This window comes from Mesoplodon mirus, assembly GCF_964341445.2.
Source record: "Mesoplodon mirus genome assembly, chromosome: 2".
Classification (NCBI taxonomy): Eukaryota; Metazoa; Chordata; class Mammalia; order Artiodactyla; family Ziphiidae; genus Mesoplodon; species Mesoplodon mirus.
Window position 1 is genome coordinate 202,972,555 of NC_138977.1, and position 14,885 is coordinate 202,987,439.

Genomic DNA, 14,885 nt, shown 5'->3' on the forward strand with positions numbered 1-14,885 from the left:
CGCGGGTGGCAGGGCGCGGCCGGCCTAATTCAATTAGCTGGGTCGCCGCCCCCTCCCCGCAACTCTGGGCCGGCTGGGGCTCAGCTTTGGGCAGCTGCTCTTTGTGCTCCAAGTCCATGCATATGGATACAGTCCCTCCGCCTTTGACACCCCCAGCCCTTTCTGGCACCTGCGGCTCCGTACCCCGCCCGCCCTGAAAGAAGGAGACCTTGGCCTCCCCAGAAAAGTTGGGAAACAGTTGGCTGCTGGTGGGCCCAAAGTGGCCGTCAGCAGCGGTGCGTGAAGGGAGAGAGGTGGGTTTTACCTGAGCAGGAGGGTCTGCGAGGAAGAGAGTGTTCCTGTAGGTTTGTAGCCTCTGTGCAAACCTGCGTGTGTGCGAAGGGAGAGGTTTGGTTTGGTTTTGAATCTGTGTGGAGGATGTCTGAGTGTGGTTGAGAGTGTCTGTGGGCACCTGTGTACGAATGCGCAAAGGAGGCTTTGCGAGCATCTGCGGGGATTGCACATAGGAGAGTGTGCGTTTTGTGTGCAAGGGTGAGTGTGGGTCTGTGAGTCTGGGCGCCAGAGGGTGTTGTATCTGCTCCAAGGCTGTATCTGGAAAGCCTCGGGCGTTCGGTGTCTGCAGGTGACCACTGGTGTATATGCAGGGGTCCGGGTGCAGGCAGGACAGTGTGAAACACATTACCCCCGCCAGCACCTCGACCACCGCGAGCAGCAGCAGCTAACCCTAGCTGCTCCCAGGCCGAATTCAAGGCCCCTCACTCCGCCCCTTGTTTTTCTGATGGAGGAGGAGCTTGGCGAGTTAATTTCAAACCTGAACTCCAGCTCAACTCATTTATTCGGAGGAAACTTCCCGAACCCACCAGGCTGGCGCAGAGACTGTGGCCGGGCGGCCAGACCCTCTCATTGGCGGCGGGGTTCGAGCCGGCCAGGTTTTCCTTCGCCAGGAACATCGCGGTCGCGGCTCCGCGGACGCCTGCAGCTTCCTACGTGCCCTGAGCGCTCGCAAAATTACCAGACCTGTCCATGCGAAGGCAGCCCGAGCTCCTACGGGCGACCGCGAGACCTTCAACCCGGCTTCCCGGCCGCAGCCCGGGATTGAGTCCCCGGGAGTCTGGGTTTCCTGGGCTTGGAGGTCTCCATCCGCCCTTCCTCTGAGGCCAAATCTCTGCTCCTGGAGGGGCGAGGAATTGAGGCGAGAAGTCTGGGTAGATCTGGCTGCCGCAGCAGGTTCGTGGTCCAGCAGGAAAGCTGGCCTCATTCTCCGATTCCCTGCGGAGACGGAGCGAGAGACCGGCGAACCCATGGATCCCCAAGGGAGCCTGCCAGCCCTACGCCGCAGGGAGGAGGTTCCTAGGAGGCGGTGGCGGTCCTCAGAGGGCTGACCTGCATCAGGCTAGTGCTCTCTGCTCCCGCTCCCTCCCAGGCACCTCGGCTGAGGACCTAGCTAAGGGGGTGCCCTCCGCCACAGGAAATTCCGCAGATCCAGCAGGACACCTGGTCGTTGAATACGGCCAAGGGTAGACGCCAAGGGTGGGGGAGGCTGGCATGTTCCCGGGGCCCTGGGTCCTAGTTACTGGGACCCACGAGTGGGAAGCCCTCCTGGGCTGTGCCTGTGGAGCCCTCCTGTCGGGGGATGGCAGGGCCATAAAGATCTGTCTTGCCCTGAACTTTCTCTCAGCTCACCCCGCCCCCGCCCCACCTCACCCCACCCCCACCCCGTCTGCCTTACTCCACCCTACTCCACTCCACCCTTTGCTCCTGAGAGGAGACCTAGCATGGAAGACACACCCAGTCAAGGGCACCAGCGCTGGATGATGAGATCTGAGGGTCTCTGGGCCTCCTTGGGAGGGAGTTGGTCAGAGAGAGCTGAGGCCCTAGCTCAGTGCCCAGAGGTGATGGGGCCAAGAGCTTCCTTTAGGTCAGAAGCTGAGGGGGAGGCCTAGAAGGGAGGGCCTGCACATAAAGACCTCATTGCTCAAACAGGCTTTGGGTTGGGGGGTAGGAGGAGGAGAAAGGTGCTGGCCCCTAAGTCAGGTGACAGCTGAGATGTGCCCTACATCAGGGAAGGTCTGTCCCCTGTCCGTCTGTCTTTGACCCATTTTCGGTCCCTCCACTGATGGGAAAATGTGTGCCTGTCCTTCCACGTTGGAGAGATCCTCGGGCCTTGCTCTGTAAGCGCCATTCTGGCGCTGGCCCTGGACAACCCCCACTGCCTGCCCTGAAGGATCACTGAATTGTGTGGCTGGACCCAGCCTGACCTGCTCACTCCCTCCTCCTCCATCCTAGGTTCCCAGAGACAACCTGTCACCTCTCCCACCACCTCACCCCCAGGTTCCTCAGAGGTGAAGTGCCCTTTACTGGGTTTCTAAGTCCCTGAGTCACCAGCTTCACCTGCCTCCTCCATGGACGGGGACATTTTTCTGCCCCTTTCCTGAGGCAGGTAAGCAAGGCAGAAGGGGTACCTTTTGTACTGGGAATCCAGACCCCAGTGGCACCCCTGGTCTGCTTTGTGTTACATGTCCCCTTACATATTTCTCAGCCTGTTCCATCCTTTCCCTTCAAAATGCCTATTGGGCATACCCTGTCTCCCGCTGCCCGCACCCACAGGCCCGCACGTGGCTATTTCCCCGAAAATTACACTAGAAAATAAGAAGCTCCTCCCACAGATGCACACAAACCATCAGCAGCACACATCATTATTACACTCACACTGTCACACAGTAGCTGAAGGATACTCTCGCCCTATAGTATGTGCCCATTACAGAGGAACAGTTACGGAAACACACTCTTATCCTGTTACGGAAAACACACATTCGCTTGCATTCTCACTGACATATGTCCTTACACAGGCAAATCCAGTTTGTAAAAATGACCCAGACTCCCTTCCTCTCTCCCAGCACCCTTACTGACATGTGTTTTGCTTGCAGTTATATCCCAATAGCCTAACACAGTACTATCCCAACTGTCTAACACTGATACATAATAGACACTTAATACATACTTGTTGGGTAAATTAACAAAATCAGTCCTCAAAGACATGCCCGGTATGTCTGCACAGCTACCCTCACTGTCATGCACTTTCACATGCAGCTTTCCCCTCATGGACACACAGTCCCACAAACAAAAAGTAATTAAGTTACCACAAACACCCCTAAGCTAAAGGACAACCCCTGGCCCAGGGGTCTCTCCCAGAGCAGGGAGGGGGCCGGGTGGGATCCAAAGAGGCCTCCCCCTGTGGCTGAGCCCTCCCTTTTCTCTTCCCCCTGCCCCAGCCTCAGCCCCAGCTGCTCCCCTTTTAATTGGAGGTACTTCTTTATCCTGCAGGCAAGGGGAGGGGGGCTGGGATGGCGCTGCGGTTGGGATGGTGTTACCAGGTGGCCTCAGGGCTCACACTCACCTAGATGTGCGCAGGATACTCCTGCAAGGCAAGAACCACGACTGCCAAGTTTGGTGTTGAGGAAGCAGCTTGTAATGTGTGGAGTCGGAAAAGCAGCATTTGAGCCAGTCTCTGTCCGTTTCCTGGTTTCGGTGAGTCAGTTTTCTCATCTGTAAAATGGTGATAACAAAAGCCACATCACAGGATTATTGGAAGATGAAATGAGATAACTACTGTGACTGAAGGTGCCTAGGACATCACTTGTGCTTTGTGGGTCCTGCTTTCTTTCCCGCCCCGCCTCTTTCCTAACAGGGCTGCTCTGCAAAGCATGAAAAAGCGCTGTGGAAACACCTCCACTGAAGCTGCCCTGACTATAAGCTCTGTGTGAGTCTCCTCCCCCATTTCAGAAAACTTTCCAATCTGCAGCACTGTGCTCAGGTAACACTGCTTCCAGGAGGTGAGGGGCAGAGCCCAGGAATCCTCACGCTTTTGTCTCATCTTCCTGGGCAGAGATGGGGCTGAGAGAGAAACCCTGGCCCCTCAGCAGCTATCCCAGTGGGAAACAAAGGCTGAGGTTAAAGTGGACTCAAAACCTCCAGCTGTGGGGAGGCCAGCACCTCAGAACTAGATTGGGATAAAAGTTGACTCATAAGCAAGAGAGGTGAGTGGGAAGCACTGTAAACATCAGGCAGGCGGGCAGCTGTGAGGGCAGGGGAAAGTTAGGACATCCCTGGGTTGCTGGGTTTTGATGAGAAGAGCACCCTGACAGTCTTAGTGGGCCGCTAGGCGGCTGTGACCTCTGCCACCCTAGGCTGGGCCAACAAGGGCGAGGTCTCCTCCCAGGTACTCTGGACAACTAGTGCCAGACCTGAGGAGGTGAGTGAGGCAGATGCCCAAAGGGTTGGAACAGGCAGGGTTGGAAAGTCATAGGGGCTGGAAAGGTCCATCTGGAGGAAGAAGAAAGGAGGAAGAAGAGTGTGAGGAACACTCACGGGGTTTCCAGCATGGGCCAGAGAGTGGCAAAGAGAAGTTGTTCTGAGGGTTACCTAGAAAGACAGGGTTTTAATTGCAGCAGGCAGAACTGTGGTTAGACTCAAGTGTGACTTCTTGACTAACAGGAGCAAGGCAGCTGGGACCCAGCCTCAAAGGAAGCTGAAGCACCCCTCCCCATCATTTTCAGCCTTATACAGAGAAAATAGTTCAGATTTGGGAGTTCCCAAAAAATCTTCTTCTGTCTGTGGGATTTCGGGAAAGTTTGTTCATCTCACCAAGTCTTAGTTTTTGTTTCCTTTTTTAAAAAAAAAAAAAATAGACTTCCCTGGTGGTGCAGTGGTTAAGAATCTGCCTGCCAATTCAGGGGAAACAGGTTCAAGCCCCGGTCTGGGAAGATCCCACGTGCCACGAAGCAACTAAGCCCATGCACCACAACTATTGAGCCCGCATGCCTAGAGCCCATGCTCCGCAACAAGAGAAGCCACCACAATGAGAACCCCGCGCACCGCAGCGAAGAGTAGCCCCTGCTTGCTGCAACTAGAAAAAGTCTGTGTGCAGCAATAAAGACCCAACGCAGCCAATAAATAAATAAATAAATTTATTTTTAAAAAGAACTTCAAAAAAATTTAAAAATTAAAATAAAAATTAAAAAATGATATATAATTCATGTACCATAATATTCAGCCCTTTAAATCATACAATTCAGTGGTTTTTTAGTATATTCACAAAGTTGTGCAACCATCACCACTATCTAATTCTAGAATATTTACATCACTACAAAAAGATCTACAAACAGTAAATGCTGGAGAGGGTGTGGAGAAAAGGGAACCCTTTTGCACTGTTGGTGGGAATGTAAATTGATACAGACACTATGGAGAACAGTATGGAGGTTCCTTAAAAAACTAAAACTAGAACTACCATATGATCCAGCAATCCCACTACTGGGCAATTGCCCTGAGAAAACTAGAATTCAAAAGGACACATGTACCTCAATATTCATTGCAGCACTATTTACAATAGCCAGGACATGGAAACAAGCTAAATGTCCAATGAGAGATGAATGGATAAAGAAGATGTGGTACATATATACAATGGAATATTACCCAGCCATAAAAAGGAACGAAATTGGGTCATTTGTAGAGATGTGGATGGACCTAGAGTCTGTCATACAGAGTGAAGTAAGCCAGAAAGAGAAAAACAAATATCATATATTAATGCATATATGTGGAATCTAGAAAAATGGTACAGATGAACCTATTTGTAGGGAAGGAATAGAGACGTAGACATAGAGAACAGACATGTGGACGTGGGGGGAAGGGGAGGGTGGGACAAACTGGGAGATCAGGTTTGACATAAATATACTACCATGTGTAAAATAGATAGCTAGTGGGAACCTGCTGTATAGCACAGGGAGCTCAGCTCAGTGCTCTGTGACAAACTAGATGGGTGAGATGGGTGGGATGGGTGGGATGGGGGGGTGGGAGGGAGGTCCAAGAGGGAGGGGATATAGGTATACATATAGCTGATTCACTTCATTGTACACCAGAAACTAACACAACATTGTAAAGCAATTTTACTCCAATTAAAAAAAAAAGAAAGAAAGAAACTTTGTGTGCTTTTGCAGCCAATTCCCACTCCCCCCACCCCACTCCCAGCTCCTGGCAACCACTAATCTACTTTCTGCTTCTATGGATTTACCTATTCTGGATGGTTCATATAAATGGAATCATACAATATGTGGCCTTTTTGTGCCTGGCTTCTTTCACTTAACATGATGTTTTCTAGGATTTTCCGTATTGTAGCAGGATTTACTTTTTATTCTTTTTTATGGTTGAATAACATTCCATTGTATGGATATACCACATTTTATTTATCCATTCATCAGATAATGGACAGCTGAGCTGTTTCCACTTTTTGGCCATTATGAATAATACTGCTATGAACATTCATTCTGTTTTCTTAATTATTTAAAAATGAGGATGTTTCTATTAACTTCACAGGACTGTTGTGAGTCTTAAATGAGATCGGTGTGGTGCCTGGCACACAGTAGTTTCTCAGTAAAACATTTATGTTTATCTCTGCTTTAGTTCCCTCAAGATAAGAGGCAAGAAAGAGACTCATTCAGGCTCAAACAACTTCCAAAAACAATTCTGGAACGTCCTGTGTAGAAGTATAGTACCCTCCTGATTGGGTGGATGGAGAGGAGAGAACTGGCGAGGGAGTAGAGTTCTCACTCATGTTTCTGCTTAGTGTTTACAAACAACCACCAACTTCATGTCTGGCTTTGTCTTGAGTGGGCCTTTGTCCACCTGCCTGGAGCCCAGGCAAGGTTTTTCCCATAGAGATGTGCCTCCAACCAGCAGCCAGGCTTCCAGGCCAACCCATAAAAGCAAGTTGAATCCAGCTCCTCCATCTTGATCAAGTCACTTAGCCTTGTTGAAATGTGGTTTCCTTGAATCCAGAAAACGGGAATAATACTCATCTTGACGAGCTGGTGTAGTAGAGTTTATAGTGTTTTCTGTAACACTTACCACCATCTGGCTTATTGTATTTGCTTCTTTGTTTCTTGTATTCCATTCTGTGGAATGTAAACTCCATGAGGACAGGAACTTTGTATTGTTCACCGGTGTTTTCCCAGTGCCAAGAACAGTGACTGACACATAGTAGGCACTCAATAAAATATTTGTTGAATAAGGAGGTTCTTTCATTCATTATTTACCCAAGATGAGTATATTTTGTGGGCTGTATTCCACAGGGAGGAACAGAGACGAGTAAGCCATTCCCTGCCTCCAAGGAGATCTCTTCAGGTTAAAGTAACAGACATGGCCAAAGCAAATAGATTGCAATGAGATGTGTTAAGTAGAATGTGAGCCTCCACATTCTAGCATCTTGTCTGATAGAGACAGTCCCTCCCTGAAGTCCTGTTAAATCTGAAATAGACCAGAAATAGATCCCAAGTGATTCAACCTGTGCCCTTACCAGGGCTTGGCTCCTGGGAGGGAGCAGACCTTTCTCTACTAGAGAGGAGGAAGAGGGGAAGCAGAAAAAGGGAGTTTCCTTCTTCTCTCCTGGGCTCTAAGCCAGTCAGCCACAGGCAAAACTTTGAAAAGGCCTAAATTTGTCCTAGATGTACTTCCCTGATCTTGGTCCCACTATACCCAGCCCTCACTGTTTTAAGCCCCTAGGCCTCCCTTCCAAGATTCCAAAAGTAAGAAAATAACTCCTTCCCCTCACTATAATCCAAAGGTTTCTTGCTTGGAATAGCCAGCCCTGGGCTAGTTGGTAGGCAAAAGCAATCTGATTGAATTCATTCACATACTGTGGGAACTGTTTCTTGAGGCTTCTATTTAAATGGAAAGGGGGTGTCTTGATGCCTGGGCACCCCAACAGCAGGTCCCAAACCAACTCCCTTGACTTGTGCCTGTCTTTCAGGAAGTCTTCCCTCCCTCATTTTCTCTAAACTGGCAGAGCTGGGGTTGTTGCTGACTTTTTCAACAACATATAGCCAGTTGTTCATAGGCCTGTGTTTTAAAAGACAAGCCTGAACTCACCTTCCTGCCTCAGGGGCCTGGGCTCCATACCGGGGGAGTAGACAGTCTTCTACTCTCTAACAAGCCGGACTGCAAGTTTGGAGTAAATCCTCTGGTTGACAGACAGGTGCTTCCCAGCTGAGCCCTTGAGGTGATTCTCCAGTAGCGCTGGGAAGCCCCTTCCCCAGAGGCCTGGTGGGCTGGCCCCTTTGGCCCAATTCTAAGCAAGCGGGCGGCTCCTGCCAGGCTGGGAAGAGGACTCTGACCTCCACCTCCTTGGGGCCATCTGTCTATCGGTCTCTGGGAATGCCGGCCTCCTATTCTTTTTCCTTCTCCTCTTAAGCCTCTGGTTGGCCTCTTCTCTCTCTTCTTGAACTACTTCTCTGAGCCTCTGCTCAGTCCCTCCGTCTCCGGCTCCTACATCTGTCTCGGCTCCAGGCCTCCCTCTCCCGTTCTCCGCCCCTCCCCCGCGCTGTCATTCACCCCGCTCCTCTCCGCGCACAGCCAATGGAGAGACCCGGCCGAAACGGCGAGGCTCGCTCGCACCGGGCTTTTTCACCCGGTGATTGATGTCCCAGAGTCAACAGCTAGCGAGCAGCCGGAGAGAGGAAGAATACGGCGCCCCCTCTCTCCTTCCCCTCCCCCCTACTTGAGCCCCTCTGCGCACTTCGCCTCCAAGTCTCGGCGCAGCCAGGAGCCGCCGCCGCCTCCGCGCCGCCCCCGAGCCAAGCACAGCGAGTGCCACCGCCCAGCCCCCCCCCCACTGCAGGGCCGGGGTCGGGGGCCAGCATGGAGCACCTGGGTCCGCACCATCTCCACCCGGGCCATGCGGAGCCCATCAGCTTTGGCATCGACCAGATCCTCAACAGCCCGGACCAGGGCAGCTGCATGGGGCCCTCCTCTCGCCTCCAGGACGGAGAATACGGCCTTGGCTGTTTGGTTGGAGGCGCCTACCCTTACGGCGGCGGGGGCCCCGCGGCCGGGGCGGGGGCCGGGGGCGCGGGGGCCTATGGCGCTGGAGGCCCGAGCGGCCCCGGTGGCCCGGCGGGCGGCGGCGGCGGCGGCGCCTGCAGCATGGGCCCTCTGTCCGGCTCCTACAACGTGAACATGGCCTTGGCGGGCGGCCCCGGTCCCGGCGGCGGCGGCGGCGGCGGCGGCGGGGCGGGGGCGCTGAGCGCTGCGGGGGTGATACGAGTGCCCGCGCACAGGCCGCTAGCTGGAGCGGTGGCCCACCCTCAACCTCTGGCTACCGGTTTGCCCACCGTGCCCTCCGTGCCTGCCGTGCCGGGCGTCAACAACCTTACCGGTCTCACCTTTCCCTGGATGGAGAGTAACCGCAGATACACAAAGGACAGGTTCACAGGTGAGTCCGGCCCGCGCGCGCCCCGCCTGGCCGCGGTCCCGGCTCTCCTCTACCCCCTCGCTCCTGCCCCGTGGCTCCCCGCAGCCCCCTCTGTGCGCCAGGTCTCCCAGCTCCTCTTGGTGCCTCCCCCAAGTTCAGCCGCCCGCCACCTCTCTAAGCTCGCGGAATCGACTTGCTGGAAGAGTTCTCCCAGCCTGGGCCCCTCTCCGTCTCTCCCACAGGACCCCTGCTCTGAGAAGCTCTCCCTGATCCCCTCTCGGAGTCCCTGGGCCCGGTCAGGCGGAGGGAAGGGGGATGTAGCTTCGGGACTACTACCTTCCGCCGGCATTTGGGGCTCGGGTATCTCGGAGAAAGGGGCGCGATGTGAACAAACTGTTTCTTCCGTCCCGGCAGACGTTCTCTGGCCGAGGTGGCGAGCCCCTGAATCAGACGCAAGGAAAACAGATTCTCACACACACACACACACACACACACACACATACACACACACACACACTTCGCTCTCCGTGGTCCAGTGCCCCGTCGCGCTGCCGAACCCGGTAGAGGCTCCGAGCCGGAGTAAAGCAACAGAGCTGGCGGGCCCTTCTTCCCGGACTGCAGGCTCCGTCCGGGTCAGTGGCAGCGCGAGGCTGAGCCGCCCGCTTCATTTTCGTTCTGTCGCGGCTCGGCGTCCTCCCCTCTGGGCCCAGCCTTGTTTCCTCCGGCGTGAATAATGCACCGGCCAGGCCCGTGATCGATCGGCAGCCGAAAGAACTCCTGGGACGATTACGCACTCGGCGGCTTTCGCCTGCCGCCCTCTCAGCTGCCTGCTCCGCGCCTTCCTCCGCTTGCCTCGGCTCCCTCCGCTCCCGCTTCCGCTCACGGCACTCGGTTCTCGCTCCTGCGCGGGCCCCTTTCTCCGGCCTCACTTCCCGCCGCCCTTAGCGTTCCCTAGATCCGAGACTACGATCCTCCCGCCGGACCAGGCCCCCAAGCCCGCTGGGAGGCAGCCACGAGTTGAGCCTGAGTTCCTGGCCGGGCCTTAGAGGAAGCAGGAGGCATAGGCGGCTGCCGACCGACCACGACGTGGGGCTCCCATGGGGCTCGGGCTCCACGGCCCAATGGTGGAAGGGGAATAGGCAGTTAAGAGCTAGACCCTGGGCTAAGCCCCTGTTCCAGCTTTGGAACCTTGGCCCAGACCCTGGGTCTGTGGCAAAGTGGGGTGGAGGAAGGTAGAAGAGCCATTCCACTCTGGGTCTCCAGAAGGGGCCCCAGTGCCCCAACCCAAGTCCTCTCAGGCCTGGGGAGGCAGGGCCTAGTGCCCCATCCCACTCCCCCCACCCAGGCCAGGCTGGTCTTAAAAGACTCTGATGGAACACCCTCTCCCCCATCCCCCCAGCCTGGAACCCACTGGGCCTGGGTCTCTGGCGAAAAGGTACTCCACGTAGCCTACCTAGGGGAGCCACAGCCTGCTGTAAGCTCGCTTCAGGCCTAAAGAAGGTTCTGAGGGAGTATATGGCTGTCACCTTATGCATCTGCCTTTGTGCCTGTGCTTGTCTGGGTGTATAGATCTATAATTTGCCCCTGTTGTATGTGATGTATCTGTGTATGTTGCTGTGTGATGGAGGCCTCAGGTCAGGACCCAGCATTCAGAGCCTTGACCAAGGATAGCCTCTTACCGTTGGGCAGCTTCTCTGAGGCTGGAGACCTGAGGCTATGGGGGGGGGACTGCGACCTTTAGCTCGCCTCAGACGTGCCCCTCAAGGAGACTGCGGCTGTGTCTGATGGGCACGTGGGAGCTCAGGGCTAGGGAGGCCTCCGTGGTGGCAGCAGCGGCGTCGGCCTGGCGGGCGGGCTGGGGCCATTTCACGCTGCGGGCTTGGAGCTGAGGGCTGACGGGAGGACCACAGCCCTTCTCCTTGGGTCTAGCCGCTGCGCTCGCTGACTCGCGTGGTGTCGGGCCTGGGACGCCTCCTGACACTCTGCCGCTTGCCTCTGCCGTCTGTCTGTCTCTCGCTCCAGTGGCCCTCTCACCCTTCACTGTAACACGCCGTATAGGTCACCCCTATCAGAATCGGACGCCCCCCAAGAAGAAGAAGCCGCGCACGTCCTTCACGCGCCTGCAGATCTGCGAGCTAGAGAAGCGCTTCCACCGCCAGAAGTACCTGGCCTCGGCCGAGCGCGCCGCCCTGGCCAAGGCGCTCAAAATGACCGACGCGCAAGTCAAAACCTGGTTCCAGAACCGGCGGACAAAGTGGAGGTAAGCGCGCTGGGCGGGCGCGGCCGTGGGTGGCGCAGTCTCCGGCCCCGGGCCTCTCTGGGGGTGTTCATACTCCCATGCTCGCCACTTTCCTATGGCCCTGGTTCGGAGGAGCGCGCTGCTCTGCTAGGCTCGCGGGGAGCGGAAAGCCACCGTGGCCGATGACGGGACGGGGTCGGAGAGACCCAGCTGTTTTTCTTTCTGGCTTTCTGGCCCGGGGACTCACACTCAGTGCGGGTGTAGACGCGGCTGGTCTCCGCCGCTGCTTGGGGAAACGTCCGGGTTTGAGCGCAGTCTACGCAGTCCAGGCTTCCGAGATCAGTGAGTCCTGAGGGACTTTTTGTTTGCACAAACTTACGCGTACAGAGATGCCTCGTCTATCCCGGAGACCGGAGGCAGCATGGCAGGCGCCCTGTTTCTGCGCCCCAGCCGGGGCTCCCGCTAGAGCATCTGGGACCCCATACCGTGGGCCTGGGCCCTGCTGACTCCCTCCTCCCCAGACGCCTGGCCTGGGCGCAGCGGTTCCCCTACCCGGGAAGGGGAAAATCAATCTGCGCCGGCTGCGGCGGGGTTTTCGAGGGTCCTACTGAAAGGGGGATCAATCAGGAGCAGATGGGTGTATGTGTGTGAGTGAGAAAGAGAGAAACATTTTCTCTTCTCCCGTCACACACCCACAACTACACTCATTTCTCCCCCCAGACAGGCACTTTCTCCGGTTGCACCCTGCACCCTCCCGCACATCTGGCTCGCATACTCGGTTCCACACAAGCCGGGAGTTTCTTGCTAGCTCAGGCCTCAGTGGGGAGAGCAAGAGAGTCTGGGCGAAGTCCCCGGAGCCTGGCCGGGAGGGCCTGGGTCCGGAGGAAGGAATTGGAGTTTCGTTTTCTGAATGAAGGCTAGGAATCTGCCGCCGTGGCCACAAAGGAAGCCACTGCCCCGCCAGTCTGCTGCTCCCCCCACATTCCTGCTGCTGGGGAAGGGGTAGGAGACATTGCTCCAGACCTCTGGAAAGCTAAGGAGGGAGCAAGGGCTGGGGGGGAGGGGGGTGGACGTACTTGCGTTTCCAAGGCCCACCGGGGCTGCAGCCTAGGGGAGGGGAGGGAGTCGGGCAAGCCCTTGGGCTCGGGGCACAGAGAAAAATAGAGAGTAGCAGACAGAGAGAAACTGATACACAAGGGGGGACAGCGGCAAAAACAAATACCCCACCCAGGGAGGAAAGGAAAAAACAGCCTGAAGAAGTCTTATGTACAATAAAGGAAAGCCATAGATGACTAAAACCTTCATTTTCGTTTCAAACAAATTCCCTGAAATTCTGAGAGAAGGAAGAGGGTGGGGTGAGAGAAAACAAGAGGGAAAAAAGACACAAAGTCTAAAGGAAGAGACATAGTTTGAAATGCGGGGAAGAAGGGGAAGACGAGAGACAGAAAGACACAGAGAGAAAAGGCTAGAAGGGGCGGCGAGGAGGCCGGCGTCCGCCGCTGAGAGAGGCCCTCGCCGGCTTCGCGCGGCTTCATCGATCGCCTACAAATTGCTTCTGGAGGCCCCGGGGACTCCCATTAGGTCTGTCCACCTTAGAGACAGACGTTTGATCTCAGTTGACAGGGTGGAGGGGAGGCATTAAATGGAATAAGTGAGTCATCGCCTCCCTGGACCGCCTCGGAGGAAGCCGGCCGGTCCGGCGGGAATCCCGGCAGGGCACAGGGCTCGGCGCAGGAGGTCAGAAGACTGGGAGAGGTTCGCAGAGGGAAGGGGGAGAAGAGAGGTCTGTCAGGGCACCTCATATCCACTGGCCCTTTCCTCTGCCCTGGACTGGTGGGGAGGTGCGGCCCCTCAGGCTTGGGAAGGCTCCTGGTCTTCCTGGGGTCTGGGGAGAGGCGAAATGCCATCCTAGCCCTGGCTGCGCCTTCCAGGCTGGTGAGGGTGTGGGCCCTGCCTGGAGGCGAGGAGCCCCAGCTGCTTGGGCCTAGCGGATTTCCCCACAGCTCCCCCAGGATACCCCCCAAATCTACTTTTGGGGCTTTCAGTCTTTGTGGAGTCAGGACCCTCAAGATAAGGGAATGCATTCAAGGGGCCCAAGCGGAAACTGGGGGCCGCAAAGGGGAGCAGTGCTCGCTCGTTCAGGCTGTCTCCCGGGAGCGCACCCGAAGCGTCGGTAACGGCTTGTCCCCGGTGCAGGCGGCAGACCGCGGAGGAGCGTGAGGCCGAGAGGCAGCAGGCGAACCGCATCCTCCTGCAGCTGCAGCAAGAGGCCTTCCAGAAGAGCCTGGCGCAGCCGCTGCCCGCCGACCCGCTCTGCGTGCACAACTCCTCGCTCTTCGCCCTGCAGAACCTGCAGCCGTGGTCTGATGACTCGACCAAGATCACCAGCGTCACGTCCGTGGCGTCGGCCTGCGAGTGAGCCTGCCTGCTCCGCCCCGTGAGACCCGGGCCCAGCCAAGGGTCGCGAGGCCTGAGAGCCGCGACTCTCGCCGCCCTGCCGCCCTCCTGCCGAAGACTGCACGCAGCAGGGGAACGCCGTGCCCCTCCGCACCGGCCCGCGCTCTCGCGCCGACGCTGTTCTCTTTTTGGTGGAAAAGAAGAGAAGACCGCGCAAGAAAGGGACGCGCGGCCACTTCCCAGATGCCTATGCGGTCCCGCGCCTGCTGGAACTGTTCGGAGTCCTCCGTTTGTGTCTCTTTTATTTTATTCTGATTTTTAACGTGGGACTGAGAGAGGCAGGAAAGGTGGAGGAAGAAGAGCTTCTGGGAACCCTAGAGGACAGCATGAGCTGTCATTTGAACTTGCCCTGGGGAGAGCACTCTGTTTTCCACTCCGCATCATACACGGACACCCACAGGCCCTCCCAGAGGTGATTTCACTGTCCCTCCTGGTGTCACCCCACAGTCACACACAGGGGACCTATGGCAGAGTGTTATGCACACACAGGGCCATAGCCTTCACACCCTTGACCCTTACTATCAGGGGTGACCCAGATTCATTCTGAACAGCATGGCGCTTCTCACAAACACAAGGCCACGGTCACACTGTGACATATCGTCACACACACAGCAGCCACAACAGCCTCACTTGGCCTGCCAGACCCCCATCACATAGCCTAGCCACACCCAGGTACACACAGGCAGGTTTCCACACAAACTCAGCCTATTTCTCCAGATCCTGTTCGTAGGGGGCGTTTAAGTTATGCACTTATAAGGTGTTTTCTGTGTAACCTTTTTATAAAGTGCTTGTGTAATTTATGTGAAAAAATAATAAAACCCTCCGGATCCGGAGTCAAGGCTGCCTGCTCCTTGCTGAGCCCAGCACCTTGCAGCTACTTGGGTTTGGTGTGAGCTGGTACAGCCAGGGCAGCCCCTGGTATCTAAATTTGAGGGACATTTGGGGGCC

At 55.9% G+C, this 14,885-nt stretch overlaps 1 protein-coding gene across 1 annotated transcript; it reads left to right on the forward strand.

Annotated features, from left to right (window-relative positions):
• Positions 1 to 8,688: 8,688 nt before the first annotated feature.
• On the forward strand, positions 8,689 to 13,899 carry TLX1 (T cell leukemia homeobox 1; the record flags this gene model as incomplete). The annotated part of the gene is made up of 3 exons (XM_082608100.1): positions 8,689 to 9,262; positions 11,300 to 11,501; positions 13,677 to 13,899. 3 exons carry the CDS (start codon positions 8,689 to 8,691, stop codon positions 13,897 to 13,899), a joined length of 999 nt encoding a protein of 332 aa, XP_082464226.1.
• Positions 13,900 to 14,885: the final 986 nt, after the last annotated feature.